This window comes from Zonotrichia leucophrys, chromosome 6, assembly GCF_028769735.1.
Source record: "Zonotrichia leucophrys gambelii isolate GWCS_2022_RI chromosome 6, RI_Zleu_2.0, whole genome shotgun sequence".
Lineage (NCBI taxonomy): Eukaryota > Metazoa > Chordata > Aves > Passeriformes > Passerellidae > Zonotrichia > Zonotrichia leucophrys.
Window position 1 is genome coordinate 18,213,502 of NC_088176.1, and position 21,146 is coordinate 18,234,647.

Sequence of the window (21,146 nt, forward strand, 5' to 3'; positions counted from 1 at the left end):
GGACATTTGGCACATTTTGGGCAATCCAGCTGCTCCCTGGCCAAAAGAAGGTGAGCCAGACAGCATATCCTAACACAGGTGGGTTTGTTGCATCGTTAACCAAAAGCCAAAGAGCAGAGTGGGGATGGCAATGCTGTGACTCAGATATGGGATACTGGGTTACCTGTTTAAAAGAATGGAGTAGGAGCTGTGTTTGTGTTAGTCCCTTATTTAATATGTGCATCCTGGCAGCTCTAGGAATTGGCCTGAGAGAGAACTAGGTACCATCTAAGTTGGGCGTTCAGGATCTCACCCAGACTTTGCAAAGTTCTTACCAGTTGGTGCTTTCCACTCTCAGCTTTTTCATTGTGTGAGGGCAAAACAAATGCACTTAGAATAGTGAAGGAAATCCCTGTTGTAAGAAGGGGCTAAGCATCAGTTTCTGGTGTCATGGAAATTCAGCAAGTTTCAGTATAATAGGGTGAATCTCGTTGACTTTATCACATAGAAATCACTTTTGGAATTTGGCTTCTTTCCCTTTATCCTTCCACCTATCCTTTGAAAACCTCTTACAGCTTCCTCTCTAGCCAATTCCTCCTTTCTCCTCCTTCCTCAGCCTGATTGACAGGCCCCAGGCTTTCCTCTAGTTTCCTGATAAGTTTTTCCTGTTCCCTGATATCTCTGTTGCTGAATTGAACCTCTTCTCAATTGTTGGAAATCTACCATTGAAGAAGTTTCATTTCCCAGTGTATATTAAAAAAAAAAAAAAGGCTTAAACATCAGAGCTAAAGTTAGTATCATTCCAGAACCCAGTACAGTCTGAGGATAGGGCATCTGAGACCTCATAGTGATGGAAAGCTGACTCTAAATGTGTAACTTCTTTGAGGCATATAAAGGTAACTCAGCAATAATCATCTTGTTTGCAGCTGACTGGGACCATCCTTTTCATTGCTCTTCTGATTCTCTTTCTGCTGCTGGCTCTGGCTCTTCTGTGGTGGTTTTGGCCCCTTTGCTGCACAGTGGTAAGTAAAGTCTTTTTATTCTCTTGACTTAGTTTCCTATAGTCTTTGCCAGTTAAAGTGTTGGAGCGGGTGGTTAACCTTGCTTTAAAAAACTGTCACATTTGTAAAGCCCTGGTTCAACAATTTGCCTAAAGTGCATGTTGAAGTTACTCTTGTCTGAGTTTTTGATTGTTTCAAGGCCTATGTGACTTTTACATTGAATGAGAATTTTAAATAAGCTCATGGATGTGACTTAAGTTTCTGTAGGGATCGAGACCTCCTTCAGACCAGCTTTGAAACCTGCTGCATAAAAGTGTAATGGAATTGATTTACTAATGTGTGCACAAGCTGTTATGGTCCTCTTTAAAGACAAGAGTTAGGGTTGGTTTTCTTTGCATTTTGTTTGTTGGGGTTTCTTTAATTTATTCAGAGGAGCTGCGGATTCTGAGATAATATCTTTGCACTAACTTGGTAATTATATGGTATTTTTCATTTCATCTGGACTCATTTTCCATGGGGCTAATGAGAGGATTGAATGGGGAATGAAGCAGAGTGACTTATTTGTGACATGGGCAAGAAAGCAGGGAGGACATAGTTATTGAGAAGGATGAACCCTGCCATTGTCTCAGATTTCTCCATTGTTTGTTTATTGCAGGTGATCAAGGAGCCACCTCCACCACCACCTCCAGAGCCTGTAAGTGTGCTATTTCTGAGCTGTGGCACTGCCTGCAGCACTGTAGTGTGCCATGCTGCCCAGGAATGGCAGCCCTGTAGGTGTCCTAATGACACCTTAAAGGCTGTGAGAGGAAGTGCTCTGGGTCAGGACAGTTATTTCTGCCTCCTGGCCTCTTTATGTACATACAGCAAAGCTGCTTCCATCCAGGGTGAAAACAGTTGCATAGCTCAAAAATCCACAGGCCAGCAGTTCCTACGGTATTTTATTCCTTCTGCTGTGCATCAAACAGGTGTGTAAGCAAATCTCTGCTTCTCAAGCTGTGCTGACAGCTGTCCCTCCTCCAGTAAAGCTGCCATTGTTCTCAGCAGGAGTTTAGCCCAGATTGGTAGTAAGGGACAATCTGGCAGCTGGAAAAAAGGACAGCAAAGGCCACATTCTTGTGGCTTTGCTACAGGAGGGGAGACAAAGCCTGCCCTGCCTGTGGCTCTTCTGCAGAGTGACCTTTGGAAGGACATTTAGCCTTTCTCCATTAAGGTTTTGAGCTGTGTGAGGCAGGATTGTGTTTAGCTCTTTTAGGGACAGTCACTCACTGACCCTGACCTCAGTTCAGTCTCACCATACTAGTTTCATGAAAATAATAGTAGCAAATAAATGCACCTCCAGAGAAAACCTATGCCTGCCTTCATTTCTTTCCTAGGCATAGACAATGAAATAATGGAAAAATACTTGCCTAACCCACGAGAGAAGCTTATAGTTTACTGTTAAATTGCTGTAACTTGGCATGTATGTAGGGAGGCAACCACAGCTGCTGTTTTGAGGTTTCTAGAGGCCACAACTAGAGTGTATGTGATCCTGCTACTTGTCCTGAGCAGCAGCACTGTGACAATTTGACTTCAGAATGCACACCAGAGTTCATGCTGGGGTTAGTGTGATTAGTGCTATCACAAAGCCTGCAGTTGCAGCCATGCTGCATTTGAAGGAGGTTTCAGAGAGCATTACAGCCCTGCGGAAGTTCCAGATGCTTTGCAATTTTAAATGCAATCAAAGAGAATGAACTGATGTAAACCTCCAGGAACAACACAGAAACAGATGTTATCCATCCCTTTTCTTGGCCTTGTCTTTATCCAGCATGAGTTGTAATGTGCATTGTAATAACTGTAACTGTGTGATGAATTCCATTACATTTAGTACTTATTAGGCTCCCTAGGTATGGTGGCCTGCCCTTCAGCTGATACAATGTGGTATTGCTACTATTAAACTGAATATAGGTGTGTAAAACTTGTTCTAAAGGACAAGCATTCCATTTCCATGTGGTAGCTATTAATGTTGCTTTGCTGTGTGTTCAGTGGAGGGGATATTTGGTATAAATTCTTTATCAACTGGAAAAGTATCAGCTGTTACTGTTGGCTCTGTCCTGCTAGAGTCAGGCTTGCCAGCAGTAAGAGCTGTTAGACATGAACACTTGAAATCTGTGTTACATTGCATGGAAGAGTGCAATGTTCACAGTGAAATCAAATATTAAAACACTGATGCAGTTCACTGGGTACTGGTTTAGATTGGCATGAAGTGGGATAAAATTTGTGTATTTGTTGTACTCTCCAAAAAAAAGCTTACTGAAACAACACCAAACCCAACACCAAACCACAATAATTTCATTGTATATTTATTTTCCCAATTTAGGATAAAACAAAATAACAGGAACAAAAAAAAAAAAAGGTAAAACAAACACCAAAAAGCCAAACCACAACAATAAAAACCCCAAACTCAAACTCCCCTTACTTGTTAATGCAAATGTCAGCTCTAGTCTTGTCTGGCCATACTAAAGAAATTGTTGGAGAAACTGACCTATTGAACTGTAGCTGAGAGGCCAATGAAAAACCTTTCTCCAAGGCATAATCTCAGAGGTAAATACAAACAAACAAAAATTAAAGCATGGTTTCAAAAAGCTGTTATTGTCTTTTGGGCTCTTAATTCCTTTCCCATTCCAATAGAAACATGTAGGGCAATTTTGTGAAAATGCCATCTAGTGATGTAACAGTAATTTACATCTCTCTATAGTATTTGGCTTTTTAGTTAATTTTTTTTTTATATAAAAAAATAAGTTCAAATAATGTTTCTAGAAGCATGCTTGTACTGAGGAACACTAGCAGTGAGCACTGTGCATGGCTAGTCCAAGACCAGCATGCATGTCTGCATATAAGCATGAGGTCCAGTTATTTGAGGATTGAAGGAAATATTGTAGGAGGTTTGTTGTGCCCTCTCCTCAGCTATGTGTGTACTTGGAGAGTGTCAGGCTGGGATTTTCAGGTGTCTTAACTTAGTGTAATGATATGGAGTCTGAGAAATCGTCAAGATGATAGAGCTGGAGGTGTGTTCCCAGGCTTGTTGAACCAGAACCATTTGCCAGCTTTTAGTTAGGCAAGAACAGAAAAGTGAACCTGAAGTTAATTCCTGATTCAGACTCTCACATGCTCCAGAAAAGGAATCTTTGTCTTTATGATTGCTCTGGTTCTGATTGCCCTAACAACTGTGAAATGCTCCTGTCTGAATCCTTTTTCAAATTGTACAACTTGAGCCAGACTCCACAAAGCATCAAATAGTGTAGAATTACTGGTTACAGCTGCCATGAGAAAAGGATCTGATGCATATGTTAAAAAGCTCAACAGTGGTCACTTTTTTCCTCTGTTAGGTGACATTAAGTTCTAAAAGTGCAATTAAGAATTTATTTCTCTGGGCCAACTCATCACTGCATTTTCTGCATAGCACAGTGGCAAGCCAGTTTATGTATAATTCATCTATACTTTGCCTTTCCTTACAGATCAGTAGAGATTTTGGAGCTCAGTGCATATTTGATTAAATAAAAGCAGCCTGGACAGAGGAATAGGCAATCCTCTCTGGCTTCCCTAATTAAAATTGCAGCTGCAGAGACAAAAGACTTCCTTGGTTTTTGTCAGCAAATAAGCATAAAATACAAAGCCAGATATCCAAGGATTGGACCATAGGATGTTCAGCTGTTTTCCACAGTTTATGCTTTTTATGTGAGAGCAGCATTAATATCTCCCTGTGTTTCCCACAGGACTCAGATGATGAAGATGGATTGCCAAAGAAGAAGTGGCCAACCGTGGATGCATCTTATTATGGAGGCCGAGGTGTTGGTGGGATTAAGAGGATGGAGGTATTTGGCTTATTCTTTAGTGTTATAAACCCCAGCACATTTAATTGAAAACTGTTCCACTGTGTTTTCATGTGATTCTTGAAGAGGACTGGAGTCCGAGATTTAATCAGGGCTTGTGTACCTAATTCACACCTGCTGTCCAAGTAACAGGCATCAAGCTGCTGTCATTTGCATGAATAATTAAATGAATCTAGCATTAAGAGCCAGAGAAAATTTGCAGGCTAAGAAATGAGATGAGCACCAAAAGAAGTTTTAATCTTGTGAGTCAAGCCCTTTGGTGCAGTTGCGGCCAGTTCTCTTGTCAGAGAAAATTCTGGCAAACTCACTGGTTTTGTTTTTGAGGATGCTGTCTGTGCAGTGCCTGGTTTCTATGGCTTCTCAGCAACTTCCTGCAGGACTGCAGATGAAGTATTGCATCTTAATATCCTTCACTATTTTCCTTGGAAGAATTTTATCCTTGATGCTGAGAATGTATGCTAACTGTGACACCATGGATCATATACTGTTCTTGAATGCAGAGTCACTTCTCTGCTTGAGCTAGGTCAGACAACAAAATCACATATTAAGATATTAGATACTGGGAAGAATTTCTTCACTGAAAGGGTGATTAGGAGTTGGAGCAGGCTGTCTGGGGAAGTGATGGAATCACCATCCCTGAAGTGTTGAAAAGATGTGTGGATATGGCACTTGAGGTATGGTATAATAGGTGCTGGGTTAATTCAATCATCTTAGAGCTCCTACCAACCTCAATGATTCTCATCTGCCCCAGATGCTGTGAATTCCCACAACACCTTAGATTGCTGGAGTGTGCAAAGGCTGGTAGTTCCAGCAGTTTTTGAATGAGACTGTTTTATTCTTAAATGTGTATTTCTGATTATGGTAGGAGTTTGGTGCTTTCATAAATTTGACTTAATTCTGGTAGCACTTGGTCATCTGATAGGAACTATATTAATACCTGTGGGAACCACCTGCTGGTGGGGACTGCTGAAGTGTCTCCTTACAGTGTGCTCTCCTGACATCAGGTGCGATGGGGAGACAAGGGGTCGACAGAGGAAGGAGCAAAATTGGAGAAACCCAAAAATGCTATTATTAAGTTGCCAGAACAGGAGTATGAACCGTGGGAACCCAAGCCAAAGAAGCCCCATGTGAGAAAACCACCTTCCCAGCGAAAATGGTACACTCCAATCAAGGTAATGTGTCTGAGCCTCCATTTTAGCAAGTCTTTTGTGTCTTGCAAGATACTGTATCCCACTTCCTTAGCACAGCCTTTCTTTCAGCAGAGCTGAGTGAGACTATTTAGAAAAGTGGCCACTAATTCTCACCTTTGCCTGGTTTTGGAATGTGTATTTCACTTGGCACTGTGTTGCCATAATTTTTTTGAGAAGAGTAGAGGGCACGAGCAGAGATCTTCCTTTCCTCAGCTCACACTGTCTTTTCAGGTTCTCTTGCCTGGGGTGCAACAGCAGATCCCTTGAACCTTAGGGAGGGCAGATGCTGTTTTCTGCCATCTGAAGGCAGCATAGAAAAGGATCATACAGAGGGCACTGTCCTTGCTTTGACTGCATTGTGGCTAAGGGCTTGGGCTGGGATGCAGATCTCTTTCCCCTTAGTTCAACCACAAGACAGTAGTGTTTGGTTTTTGGGCAAGTCACTCAGTCTCCCCATATTTTCACCCTCAGTTCTCCCATGTCATTATAATATCTGGTGTTTCAATGTCTTTTAATGTATGTATCCTCACACAACCCTAAAGGCAGGGAAGAGCTGTAACCTCTGCTTGCAGAGAAGGAAGCTGGAGGGCTAGCACAGTCAAGGCTGCCATACTCTCCTCATCCCAGGAATCTATGACCATGTCCCAAAACAGTGCTTTGTGAGATGAGTTCCCCCTTTCCCTGCTTACTCACAGATCAGTTAAACAGTGCTTGAATGTTTCTGGAAAGCATCTGTGAATGTTAAAGCCTGCCTAGGAAGGTATTCTTCTGGCTGTTCATCTATGCCTCAGTTCTCTTCCCATCTGTATCGTACTTTTGTTCTGCCTTTTGTAACATTTAAAGGTTAGTGCTTTAAAGTAACACCTGTCTAATTGTGCCTCTTAAGGGAGTTGTTCACAATAATCTCCTCTCATCCTGCCTGCATATTTGGTATTTCTCCACTGAGGTTCTTCTGGTTGTCCAGATAAAGCGTACAGAGGCCAGGGTACAGGATCAGTGTGTGTGCAGACAGCTTAATGCAGAAAAGCTGTAGCAACCCACCTGTTGTTTAATCTCATGCTATTTTTGCCACATTTCTTGGTCATATCTTGTCTCTTTTTTTATTGCAGGGTAAACTTGATGCACTGTGGGCTTTGGTTCGACGAGGCTATGACCAAGTCTCTCTTATGAGACCACAGCCAGGGGATAAGGTAAGGCATCTCAAATGCACTGGCATCACTCCTCTGGTAGTAGCAGCAATGCTCTTCTCTCACAATCAGCCCATCTCTTTTATTTTCATAAGCTTGATTCTTTTCACAATGCCCTAAAGCTAAAAACTAAACATTTTTAATGTTTCTTGGATTTAGTAATGGAGTTCAATGATTATTGCAAAATCATGAACTGTACAGATGATGAAAAAACAAATCATAGTAAGGTTAATGGAGAACAAGTTGATTGAATTGTGTGCAGGCATATTTTTCAGTCATCTCCTACGCATAGACAAGGAGTATGTCCTGCCTTGGTGAAGTCCATTGGCCAAAAGTAGGTCAGGAGTACTGGGAGGCAGCAGGGAGTTTGTGCTTTTCAGAGCCACAAAGATGTCTGTGTACTGTCCTTGGGTCACTGGCAATAGCTTGGTTCAGAGCTCTCACAGTTTATGTGAGCCTGGCACTGTTATGGTTGTCTCTATTTTGTTATTCTGAGGGAACAACTCCCTAAGAATTGAGTGCTGCTGCTTTGAGCTGTTTCACCATCAAGGTTTTGCTTTCTGCAATGGTTCTTTGTAACGTGAGAACGAAGCAGACACAACAGCATCTCTCTTTCCCTGTGGGCAGAGTCCATGCATTTCATCACCCTGGCTCTCAGGTGAGGGGATTATAGAGTTACAGCAATAGGGTCCATAAAGTGCTTTTTTGGGGATAGGACTGGTGCAGATGCCCAGGCTTGTTGCCTGGGTAGTTTTCACACCTAATGACAGACTTTAAAAGTAGCTCTAATTTGCATCAGCTAGGGCAGTAAGTTGCATGTCTTATGCTTTTGGCAAAATATTATGCCATTGGTCTAGTCATTACTCAACCATGCTGCATCAGTATTTAAAGTTTAATCTCATCCATTTTTCTTTTGGCACATAAGGAAACCAAGAGAACAAACCCAGCTTCTTATACGACTTTGTAAAATGGTCTTAAATGTTTCACTAAGCTGCATTTTCAAGGCAGCTGTGCTTGAGACACCTTATTTACTTTTTAAGCACGATCTAGAGCTTCTGAATAGGCTCTTTAGGTCCAGCTGTATTTTGATAGCACTAACATTGTATAGTATGAATCTGTCCTCTGCCTTTCACTCCCTTGGCTGGGACATTTCTATCAGTGCAGAGCACAACAGAGCCTCTGTTAGCCAGCATGGTGAAGAAACATGCAGGGAGCTGGCTCAGAACAGGGATCCTCAGTTCCTTGCCTTCCAGCTCTGCTGTGGGGAGAACAAGGGGCTGAAAAGAGGCAATGTAAAACATCAAGCTGAAGGATTATTGTATCAGGGATAACATAAGAAAAATCAAATGTACATCTGGGAAATAGGGTGGAAAGAATCCTATTGAGCCAGATCCAGTGGAATCATAGAGTCATCTCTGTTCTCTGGCCTGTGAAATTAACTAAGGCTGAAGAATATTGAAAGTGAAACAAGAATATAACTAGACAGCCTTCTGCTGTTAAAAAAAAATATCACAGGCCTGTATTTCATGGAGAGAACTAGCACAGAAAGGAACAAGTTTATTATTTGTTCTTTGAGTAACATCTCTAGTAGCAGTCTCTCAGTGGATAACTGCCTCCTTGTAAGCTGGGTTTTTGCTGGGGGTTGTGTACAAATCCACCTGTATGTGCAGGTCAGTAAATGTGAGCACACACACACAGGTGCACACTCATCATGGTGGGGGAAGAACTGGGAGATCAGGTCAGGGCTGGGAGGGAGCAGCAGCACAGAGCTCTGGCAGCCCCAGGAGCAAGGGTACAGCTCTGCCCCAGCCCAGGCAGGACGAGGTCACTTCTTGGCCAGCTGTGCTGGCATTTAGCGTGGGGCTGGGGAGATGGTGTTCATCCACAGGCCAGGGAGTGTAGGGTGATCTCAAGAGTGATCAACCACTCACTCTTGGAGTGAGAGGTTGCTTTGGTTTGTGTGGTTTTGAGGGACTGAGGGGAGGGAACAGGGGAAAGAGTTCCTGGTGGGGTCTAAGTGCACCTTTTTTTTAAATTTTAAGGTAATTTCATAGCTGTCCATCCATCTATTTTTCTTCCTTCATCATGGTCCTGTTGCCATTCCCCATCCTGCTCTTTTCCTTACCTGTGCCCTGCTTGGTCTCCTGCAGGAGACATTGCCTTCCGTTTCCTTCTGTGGTTCCTTCCTCGTTTTCTCTCTCAGTTGATGTCTGCATGCCCTTGCCCTTGATGAGACAGACTGATTCCCTGCACTCCTGTCTTTGGGAGCAGTGGTTGGTCCCCACGTTAGCCTGTTCCTCTCACACTGCAGGACCTGAGCTGCTGGTAGCATCATGCTCTGGGCTGTGGCCTTGCTGCAGAGCTGGCTGAAGCTCTGAGAGTTCCCTTGCCCTGGCTCATGTCTTCCATGAACTTAGCAAGAAATGGATCTCAGGATGGATGATTTGTTAGTATTAGGCAAGATTTTATTAATAGGACTGTATTATCCTTGTGAAAATCACAGGAGCTTTTTGGAACTGCCTATTTAGAGAAAACCATGCAGGCACAAACTCTGGTGCTCCTTCTCCTGTGTGCCCACAGTGTTTTGCTTGGCTCTGCAGACAACTCCTCCTCTTGGTCTCCATTCAAGAGTGTATCATTCATGTCATAGCACCATCACTGAAATGTTTTGGTTTGGCAAGTTCCTCAGTAAAGGGTCACAGGATCCATCTGGCTTGACTTTCTCAGGTCACCTCTAGCAGGAATTTCTGTTGCACCAGGATGGGACAACAGGGGATAAACACACTTAGCTCTACCCCATCATTAGCAGCTAGGCTGTTATTTGTGGCATGGAGTTTTGCTGAGCTCTCAGACAGCATCAGCAGAGGAGAGAAGTGATAAAAAAATGACTTGTGGCTCTGTGGTGGGTTTCTGGGCCTTCTGCCTTGCTGGAGTGTACAAAGGTGAAGCTTTTATTTATAGGCATTTGTGCTACTGCTGCAGCGGTGGATCCCTCAGAGCTAGGCTTTCTTCCTGTCCTTGCTCAGAAATCTGTGTTTTAGAGCAGTCACTCTTCTGGCCCAGGAAAGGGACTGACAGCTCTGAGGTGGGGACACTGCTCATCCAGCCACAGTGGTATGTTGGTGTCCACATGGCCTGATTGTGCTCTGTTTTGCTCAAGGTGTTCAGATTTTCTTGAAGACTTTCCCATCACTGTGTTGATGTGTGTTCTCCTGAGCTTGGTTCTGAGCTTGCAGCAGCTGCTGTGAAGGTTGGAGTTTGGGAAATATTAGTCTGGCTATCTTGAAATATTTCATACGAACAAACCCCAGTACTTGGCAGGGCAGGTTGTCAGTAGCCTCTGTGAAATGTGAGTTTCAAGCTTTGCCTTGGCCTCACAGTTCAGAAGGGGGCTGTTACCAATGGCAGCAGGTAAACACTGCAAGCCCTAGTGTAGGCAGAGAGGAAGGGAGGTGCTTTCCAATGGTCTGTTAGTTGCTGCTTTCAGCAATTCCATTCCAGTTTGCCTCTCAGCACCTACTGATTGATGCAGGAAATTCTTAGATGCTCGGTTTACCAAAGTCCTTGACTAAAAACCCAACATTTTTCCCTTCAGGCAGAATTGATCCTTTACTTTAAAGACTTAAAACGTGATCTCATTATTTTCACTGAAAATTTTGCAGCTGCAACAAGGAGTGTAGAGTGGATTTTGCTGTCACCATCCCCTTGCATACCCCTGGGACTTTACTTAGTAAAAAGCATTGCCTTAGTGGTAGTACCCTGTGGTTTGTACATGTAAAGCCCTTTCCTGGGGAACAGGACTAGAAGCAGCCTGCTGTGCAGCCAAAAATGTCACAAACTATGAGCTGCTGATCATTTTAGAAGCCAGAACTTCTGGATCCGTTCAAGTTCCCACCCTTGAGTTACGGTATGACTTGGAACAAGGCAGAGAAGCTGCAATTTTAAACTACAGCCTCTGAAATGAGGAGTGTATGGGTTCCTTATTCTTTGCATTCCTTTCAGAGTGATCACTCCTAGTCTGATAGGTTTGTTGAAGCTCAGAAGGTCTGATTACCCTCAGATTTTGTGTGATTACTTGTAATGCTGACCATGATACTATGTGCCTTAGTTTTCCTAACAACAGAAATAATCATGAGAACACAGTATTTACCTTCCTTACAGCTCTGAGGTTTAGTGTTCTGCCAGACATTAGGGACACCAAGCTTATGGATTATTAATGACTCATAATTGCTCTCTGGCTGCTACTTACAGGCGGTCAGCAGCTTGACTGCAGCCCACGGAGATGGCAGCACCCGCCTGTCACGCCACGCTGGCTGCCCACGTGCTGCTGCTATTTGCAGCTTATTCTAATTGCTTCTCTGCCAGACCCAGTAATGGCTTTTAATAGGCTTCCCTGCCTCTTGCTTGGAGATGTGTTGTAATCACCCATGCAACAACTGGCAGAGCTGCAGGGGGGGCTGGAAAAGCAGCCCTGAGCTCCTGCAGACTGTAGTTATCAGTGGCTGCTGCCTGGTCCTGGGGCTTTTCTCCCTTTGCTTTTTACCTTCATAAGCTGCTGAAAAAGTTAAAGAGATGAGGGCATTGCCTGCCACAGTGGGTGATCTCACTTTGTCACTTTCAATGAAAATGTGACACGTTTAGCTCCCATTTTGCTACTTTTTCTTCTTTTTTTAAAGGACATAGGCATCTCTAAGATGTATTCCTGCTTTAGCAGACATGGCATGAGGGAAAAATCTCCCTTTCTGTGGTGTGGGACCAATGTCCTAATGCACAGTTCCCAGGACATGTTGAGAGCTGCAGCTGGAAACATGTAATCAGTGACTAATGAATTTCCTGTCCTACAAGAAGCCCACATACTGCATTAGCCCTCGCTTGTGCCAGGACTGTGTTATTTCTGTTGTGGAGGAGGAATTCACAGACTTTGGGGATGGATGCTGCCTGTCTGCACCCAGGTCAGACCAGCAGTCTGTCCATGTCTTTGGCAGCCAGAGGCATGCTCAGGAGCAAGGGGCTCTTGTGAAGGATGAGTGCAAGTCCAGGGCTGGTGTTACTTGGCACACAACTGGGTGAGGAAGGATTGGCCTCATGGTTAAGGCACTGGCTGTAGCTTGCATAAATTACTGCACTTCTGTTCTACTGCAATTGTACAGTGAATGAGTGAGGTGAAGAGTAAATTCTAGGAGCTAAGATTATGTTCCTACTGGTAATATGAGCACTTAGTAGACAGACTCTGTTAGGTAGAAAGGGGACTCTTCTTCCAGTCTTAAAACATATGTGCCACTTTTCTATTTTTCTGATATTTATGATAAGGGAATAGCTTCATCAAGCCTGATTCTCAGGGCTTTTTTACAGGAAACTAGTCTTTGGAATAAGGCCTGGTGAGTTAATCCCTCATTCACTTTAGCTCTGACATGTCTGCATGGCGGGAGCAGGCTCTTGTGTTATCACAGTTTTCCACGCATCACTTCACTGATGCTCCACAATCCTACAGTGTGTCCAGGGGCCTGACTTGAAGCCTGGAGGCTGCCTTGGGCTTTAGCAGTACTGGTGGCACATCTCTTTTGAGAGAAAAAGTGCACAAATGCACACGCCCTTACTGGGGCAGCGTGTACAGATCCACAGTTTGCACATGGACAGGGATGCTGCAGCCAATGTGTTTATTTGTTTCTCAGCAGCACCCTTGGGTCAATGCTGAGCATCATCTGACTGTTTCAGTTGATTTGCTGGGAGCTGGGCATCCCTCATTGTCTTTGAGTTGGGTAACACTGCAGAAAGTAACCTCCCCAGCCTTCCTTAGCTCTCTGCTTATATTGCATACTTCTAGTAATTATGCAGAATGTGTAATGCTGTGACCTTCTGATGGTGTTTGAGGTGCAGAAATAAAAGATATTGTGTAAGAGGATGTATTCCTACTATTATTCCCACTAAAGTTATTGTACAGAATGATAACTAAAATTCAAAATGTATTGCCTTATTACTTTGCTCAGAGGAGCTGTACTTCCAGATGTCTCTGTTCTTGTAGAAATTATTGTGATTCATGTTGTGGTACCAGAAAAAAACCCAAATCACAATTTCCCACTATACAAGTAACAAAAAGTCACTAGACAGCAAGAAGAGCTTAGATCTGTGTGTGTTAGGTCTTGAGATGAACCTAATCTTGCTTTGAACATTCCAGCTTTATGTACCAGTTTTAGTCTGGAATATAAATAAGAATTTAGATAGGAACAACAGGACAGCAAATGCCTTGTGCTTTCTGTGGCAACACTGAGGTTTCTACAGCATTTAAAAATCGTTCAGGTTGGTTGTTTTGGTTTTTGGGGGTTTTTTTTGCCATGTGAATAAATTTCTACTTTCGTCATCCTTTAGGAATTTAATTGTCTAAGAAGACAGATCAGTCTTCATTGGCTTATTAAGGAGTGGGATATACAGAAACTTTAAAGTTAGGCTTAACATGAGCAGTGTCCCTTCTTGCAATGCTGGTGCCAGGCACTCTGAGTTGAGCTTTGAAAATGAGAGGAGGTGTATTTGGGGTTCTTTCTACTGCTGGGGGACAGGCCACTGACTCTGCTGAGGTGAGAGCAGGGTGTACAATGGAGTTCCTAGGAGAGAGCTGGCAATGGAGTGCTCATGGAAAAGAGTAACTGCAAGGTGCACAGGGAAAACATGGCAGGGATCTGTTTGCATAGTGTTAGGTGTCTGACATACCTGAAATGGGACACAGAGTTCCATGTCAGGACTTGGGTACTTGAGTTGCTTTTCTAGTGTGTTCGTTCTTAGAGTGAGGTAGTTGTGTCCCAAGACAAACTGCCATTAAGTTTAACACAGGAGCTTTTGCTGCAGAAGAGGTTTTCTGTGCTGTGTCAAGGTGCCAGCACTGAAAATGAACTGTATGAGTCCCATCCCAGAGGAAGATAATCCATGTGAGATAAGCACAGGGAAAGCTGAGAACTGTGGATTTACCATCTGCTTGCTCTAGGTAGCAGTAGAGCCATTTAAGGGCCAGTTACCCAGAGAAGCGCTGGTGATAGTTGTGCCTGTTTCCGGACTTTACACAAAGAGGCAGCTTGTCTGAGTTGTGGGCCAAGATCTTATATTTTTGACTGAGGCAAGACAAAATAATAACCATTTCCACCAGGAATCTCTGAGTTTCCATCATTATTCTATACCTTAGTTAGGTGAATAACATTGTGTACACAATAACCTCAGCTTGCTATTGAGAGACAGTCAAATAATTCACTCAGGAAAGCATGATGACACTTAATTGCAGTTTGAGCAAGATCAGTTATGGTCCTTTGTGGCCTATTTGCTACTCCCAGCAAGCCACCAATACCTCAAGGCTGAGGCTGTTGCACCCAGCAAATGTTTGTTGCCTTTGTTGCTGTGCTCCAAAGCCCTCCCCATTCTAGGGGATGGACAAATGCAAAGTCCTCTTCCCTGAAAACAACCAAAGGAAAGAGGAAAATCTTTTGCAAAGCAACCACTGTTGTGTTTTTTTCTTGAACCACATTTTAGTCTGGTCAGCATTCAAGTCTGGAAATGTGTGGTGCTGTGGTTAAAACAGGGGATGTGAGTCACAAGTCCTCAACTTGTAAATTCCATTATTTCCCCCTGCATAACCTTGAGTAGATGACATGACCTGACAGTGGCTCTCCTTGCTTCCTCTACTCTGGGACCCTCATCCATAAAAGCTGTCAGGAGAGGGGAAGGCAGTAAAACACATGTGAGTGCAGGCTTAGGTTAAGATACTTTTCTGAGATTTGGATGGGATTTGGTCTGGTCATACTCTGAGATTCACACTGAATGTAAGGTGTACCTGATAGACCTTGGTTATGTCCAGTGTTACTCTTCTGTTCCCTTTGTCACTTCTGCTTTTTTAGGGCTTAGAATCAACAGGCTTTGTTACGGATCTGCACTGTGCATTAGCTCAGCCACAGCCTCAGCAAGGTCCAAGACATGTGATGTTTTGTGCATTCCTGCACGATATCTTGTGACTCTGGCCATTCCTTCAGGAGATGTCTGTAGCCCATTGCTGCATTTCCTTGCAGAGGCAGGGCTGGAAGCAGCATGCAGTTTCCTGCTGAATGGAGTGTGATGCATATTATTTGAATAGCCCTGTCTTCTGTACTGGGGTGGGCTCTTCATGCCTCTTTGCTTGTGTGCCTAAGCTGAAAAAGTGGTGTCAGGCATGAGAGAGCTGGATGGTGGGCTTGTGTTCAGCAAAGTTTATTTTGGTTAAGGGTACTGCTCCTAGCTTACAAGTCTGATTTCCCTGGCTGAGCTATTCCTCCCTCAGATTCCTCATTATTATCCACTTTCTCCAGTGGTAAATTGGAAGTAGCCCCCCTTGTCTTCAGTGTATTCCTGCACTGGTTTCCAACCTAACTGAACAGACTGCTCCCAGCAGACCCACCCCTTATTTCAACCAGTGGTGTGCACAGCTGGGACTGTGAACTGGGGAACAGTGCAAATGTGTGTCTGGGGAAACTGTCAGTACTTGATTGTATTCAATCTCAGTATTCTGGTAAAAGAAGCTACAGTAGCCTGGCATAGTGCAGCTATTAATCTTACTGCAAAACAGCTCCTGTTTTAATTGCCTGGTGGAATTGAACACAGTTTTCCTTATTACTGTCTTTATTTTGATTTTAAACTGTTCCTTTAGATAATCTGTAAATGTTTTTTCATGTTAGTAGAATTAGCGGAAGTTGAAAATATACCCTTGAAAAAGTTTCAATATTTTCAATTTTTGTTTTGAAACACCTTTTCTGTCTGAAACTCAAGGATTATTTGAAATGAACAACACATGTACAACACATGTTTCAAGCCTAAATTAACCTTATTTTGACATACTTGTTTTACCTGAAAAATTAAGACTTTTGGTTGCTGTTTTCCTTAGGCCAGCAAGTGAATCAAAAGATGACTTTTATTGCTGCTGTTATGTGCAATGCATGCCTGTTGCGGTGTGTTGTAACATGCCATGGGTCTGTTTGTGAGTTTGTCCTGGCAACCTACCTCCCTTAGTCCCTGGGGGATCCCTGGATGGGATTATCACACATTTAGAGTCAAAAGAAGACCTCCTGTGCTCTCTCATCCCTTCCCCACGCCATAAATCCTATTTTCTCAGCTATTTGGCCCCCACAGCCAGGGTGTCTGAGGGCATACTAAACTTGGAAGGATTTTTTTTTCTCCCAGCTTATTTACAAACCATGCTAGTCCCACTTTGCCTCTATGAGAGGGGCTCAGGCATCTTGCCTGAACTTTTTGAGCAGCAATGTCAGCCATGCCTGGGCCAAGACAATGGATTTTGTCCTGAATGTGTCAGCAGCCCAAGGAATAGCTTAGCTGTGTGTCACTGTCCCCATGTGCCCAGCTCCTGGCCCATGTGCAGGCTGCCATTGTTTGGGAGTCAGTTTGTGAGGCAGGGATTAACTTCTGTGCTGTGTCTCCTGTGCTGCTCCTACGAGCCAGTTTGTGGGTGGTTTAGTTTGGTTGCCAAAAGGAGAAAAAGCAGCTATTTACTTATAAGAGGGGTTTTGTGGACTTTGTGAAGGATTCACGTGTGCCTCGCTGCTTTTAAATATCACTGCCCCTTCCTGGGTCAGGATATGTATCCTGTTTAAAGCTGGGTTACCTCCCACATCCTAAAGCTCAGGCTAATTCCTTTTGCAATGAGCAGCACTGTGGGTGAGCCCAGTAGGTCACACCTTTTGGTAGCATCACCTTGCTCATGCTGTGCTGTAAACAGAGCTTGCTGCTGCTGCTGCTAGGATCATCCTTGCGCATTTGCATTTTCATTTTGTAATTCTCTGTTTGAGTTTATCTGATGTGCCTGAGGGCATTACAGGGTCCTGACTGTTACAGTGAGTGATTCACAGCCCACAGTGCAGTGATTTCCCTCCCCTGCAATAACTCGATCGTAGAAGGGAGGGAGCAAAAGTGACAGGAGCTTCCTTAGGAAGAGGCCAGATAATACACTGGGAAAAGAATGGGTGAACTTATTTTCCTTTTTAAATGCAGCACAAAAGGAAATAATTACATTCTCATTGCTGGACACTGCCACTTTACTGGACCTTACCTACAAAAGCCTCTTCTCTTCAGTCAACCCCATTTTCTCTTATCTCTTCATAGTTTTGGATTACTGTCATTACAGGTGTCAGTCCTGAGCTGCCAAATAACTTCCCAGAAAATTTTTATGTACAAGAGAGGACTTATTAAACTGGAATATATGTATGAGAGTCAGGTTATTGTGCAAACAAATATTTTAACTTGATGATATTTAATGTTTTGATTTGAACCCTGATAACCTTAAGTGGCTTCATTTAAAAATTAAAGACAATTTCATAAAATAATTGTTAATGATTAATGAAATAACCACCATATAATTAATTTTGATGATTGTAATTTAATCATTAAATAATATAATTAGAAAATAATTGTAAATTACATATTTATTAACCTGAAAATGTGGTCAGTCACCTAACTGGTGATATGGGAATTTCTGGCACTTCCAATACTTTATTTTTCAACACAAAAACGATATCTGAGTCCCAAATGTAAAAGCAGGAGTTAGTAACAGTAACTTGTATGTGCCTGAAAACCAGGCTGCCCTGGGTTTTACGTGACAAACTGTTTCAGCAGCTCACTAATTTCTAGCCTGTCTGCTGCAGGGTAATCAGTGCAATTCCCAGGAAATCCATGAAGGTTTTAATGAGCCATGACATGTTGAGTGCACAGTCAGCGTGAAGCAGTGCAGTGTGAGGAGGCTTTTGGCAAAGGCTGATGCTCACAGATCCTGAGGAGCCAGCTGCTAATCCTGCATTTGCCCAGGGAACTCAAATATTGGGAACTCTGTACCACCTTGCTTCATCTCTTTCACTGTACAGGTGTTGTATCCATAATCTACCGCCGATAAATGAGTTTCCCCTGCTTGGCTGGTTTAGGATATTCTGTGTAGGTGTTTCTGCTAGAACACTCTGGTTCTTTATTAGAAGACAGGGTAGTCCCTAATTTTCCCAAAATTCAGTTTTTCCAAAAGTCTCTGGTCTTTAATGGTGTCTGTCTCGTTGTTTTCTGGGTTTGTGAATCAAAGCTTTCACTTAGCTAAAGTAATTGTGACTTTTTGTTTATGCTCCCTCTTGTGGTTTTGTAAGTAGCATAAAATCTGAATCTATTCTTTTGAGATTTAGAGCTACATTTTTGTAATGAACTATTGAGAGATATTTAGGAAGTGAAGCTACATGCTGATGAACCAGTTCCATAGAAATCTGGCAGCTTCATCCCATAGACAAACATAGATAACAAAACTGGAGAGAGAGACCAAGAAAATTATATTAATTTTGGATTTCAGCAGCCTAAATAATACCTCTAATAAATATTCATTAATAATTATTAAATTACATAAATTTAATTATTATTAAAATACTTTAAAATATAATAAAATTAAACTATAAAAATTATAAGTAAGAAAGAAAGAAAGTATTAAATTATAACATAATAATTAATAATTTAATACTTTCTTACTGGGAGCAACTTCATTTTTAATTTGTTAGTCTAGTGTTTTGAATGGCCATGCTCAAACTTTAAATAGCTTATTTTATTCCATTCTAAAATGCAAGTATTATATTCTTAAAAGATCAAAGACAAGAAAATTTAGTAAAGTGAAGATAACTCTTTCAGTCAGATAAACACCTCTTCAAATCCAAATTGCAGCACTTGGACTCTGTAAGCCAAACCAAGAGGGAATGGAAAATCAAGCAAAATTTATAACAGGAAGGATGCCTTTCATTAGGTCAACTAATGTAGCTAAAAATAAGAAACAGGCATAGTTTTGTGTACATGAATACTGACATGCACAGAGATGAAACTAGATTTGATTTTTGTTAAACACCAATGCATGTATTAAAATGAATAGGGAAAAGGGACAGCTACTGGCAGATGGCCTGGATTTTTAAAATTCTTTTTGCTGAAGTATTCCTAGTATCATGGGTGAAGAGACTTCCCCATGGCACTCTTTGAATTGCCTGGATTCTTTAGCAGTCATTTCTGTCAATTGAAAACTTGCTGAGTAGTAGCTAAGGATTTTGGGGAAATGAGTGCTGGGGAATGATGTAGTGAGCACTGTGATGAAGATAGCCCAGCAACATGAGGCGGTGGCTTTCAGGAGGCTCCTCCCTTCCTGCTCCCCTTAAACCACACACAATAACACATCCTAGGTGGTCGAGGAGACTTTGCCTGGAAGTACAAAGTGCCTGAATTGCACATGTGATTGTTACACTGGGATAAAAGCTGGAGTCGGGACGGGGGCAGATCCCACTGCTTCAGTATTTGTACTTTTTGAAAAGCCAATTTGGCAAGCAGCATAACAAGAGCCTAACAAGTGGATGGACATATGGGGAGGCAAGATAATAGTGCATGAGGAAGAGGGTGCAGATGTGAGCTGCAGCAAGGGCGTAGCTCCATATGGCACGCTGCTGACCTTCGGTTGGTGCCTGAATGGCCGAGCGCGGCGCGGGGCCCAGCCAGCAGGGCTGGCCCCACACACATCATCTGCCTCCAGAGCACAATAACACAGCTTCCACAGCTGGGGTGCCTGGCATCAGCCTGGTACTGCTGCACCTTGCAGCTCTGACACCTTCCCAGAAACGCTTGGTGTGTTCCGTGCTTCTGGAAAAATATATACCATTACCTCTAGTACCGTGGTGGTGGCTTCTTAATCCCTGTTAATCCTCTGTGCAGGAAGAGCAGAGATAAGTGTGCAGGGTACTTAATTTCTGTCTGTGTTCCCAGGGTTTAAAAGCCTTTATATGCCTTTGGAAAGGAAATTACTTAATTCTTTCAAGCAGAGAATATTAAAAATCCTGTGGTTAGCGTGTTTATTTGAGAAATATAGTGGATTTTTTTTTATAAACTAACCCCAGAGGGATGTGCATGTTAGGTAGAAAAACAGAGGCACTCTGTTATAAGGAGACTGTGATGTGTGGAGGGCTTAATTCTTCAACCTAGAAATCCTTTGACAAAATACACGTGATAAGTCCAAACTATCACTTATGATTTATTGTCATTTGTTCTTCCCTTTCCCTTTTCAGCTGTTAATCCTGACACTGGCTTAGAGTTTGGCCCCATTTTATCAATGGCTGCTTGAAGTGCTCAGGAGGATTTGCTCCAGTATTCAGCAGAAGTCTTTGATATATGAGATTGCAGGCTAACACTGATAATCTTTTGTGAGGAAGTGTCACAATACATACATCGATCATCCAGGCCTCTGTCTGTCAGACTCTCCCAACCCAACCGTATTTTTCATGACACAATGCAGCGCATGGCCTTTAAATTACCCATCTGTCTGACAAATCAGTGAGTGTGGCAGAAACTGGCAGCAGTTTGACGTCGCCTATCACTTTAACTGAAGTGAAAGTAATGCAAACAGATTTATGGGATCCCCTTTGATTATAGACTATGAATATATTTGGAATTGATGTTTGTGAGAGAGACACAACAGAGGGGCAGGAAAGGCTTGTAGGCAAAAGCACTAGTGTTGGGTTTGCAGCTTTGCATTTACTATGAGGGAGATTGTTCTGTCCTAAATTTTTCCCTGCCCATATGGTGCATCTCATCTGAGCACCTCTGACCTTTTTTCTTTTTCAGTTTTTTTCTCTTTCATCCTGACTGATAATTAAGCTGCTCTAAATTTGTAACTTTATAAATATCAAGGCTGAGTTTTCTAAGATGAATTTAATGTACAGCTGTTAAATAGATCTGTAACATGTCAGTAAATACTGCTGAATTTCCAAGTGAGCTCTGAATACAGTGGAGCGCAACAGAAAACAAATACCTGGAATGGATGGCTGCCTGGTGCAATGCTGGTGAGGATTTGAGTTCTGTGGTGGAGTAGAGCAAAGCATTGACTTGGCTTTTTTGATCCAATGG

General features: G+C 42.7%; 1 protein-coding gene across 1 annotated transcript in view; it reads left to right on the forward strand.

The window, feature by feature from the left end:
• ANTXRL (ANTXR like) overlaps positions 1 to 21,146 on the forward strand; it is a 51,269-nt gene that overhangs the window by 28,040 nt on the left and 2,083 nt on the right. Inside the window, exons 13-17 of the mRNA XM_064716090.1 lie at positions 906 to 1,001; positions 1,636 to 1,674; positions 4,733 to 4,831; positions 5,854 to 6,021; positions 7,149 to 7,229. Coding sequence (XP_064572160.1) covers positions 906 to 1,001; positions 1,636 to 1,674; positions 4,733 to 4,831; positions 5,854 to 6,021; positions 7,149 to 7,229 — 483 coding nt within the window. The remainder of the gene's footprint in view (positions 1 to 905; positions 1,002 to 1,635; positions 1,675 to 4,732; positions 4,832 to 5,853; positions 6,022 to 7,148; positions 7,230 to 21,146) is intronic.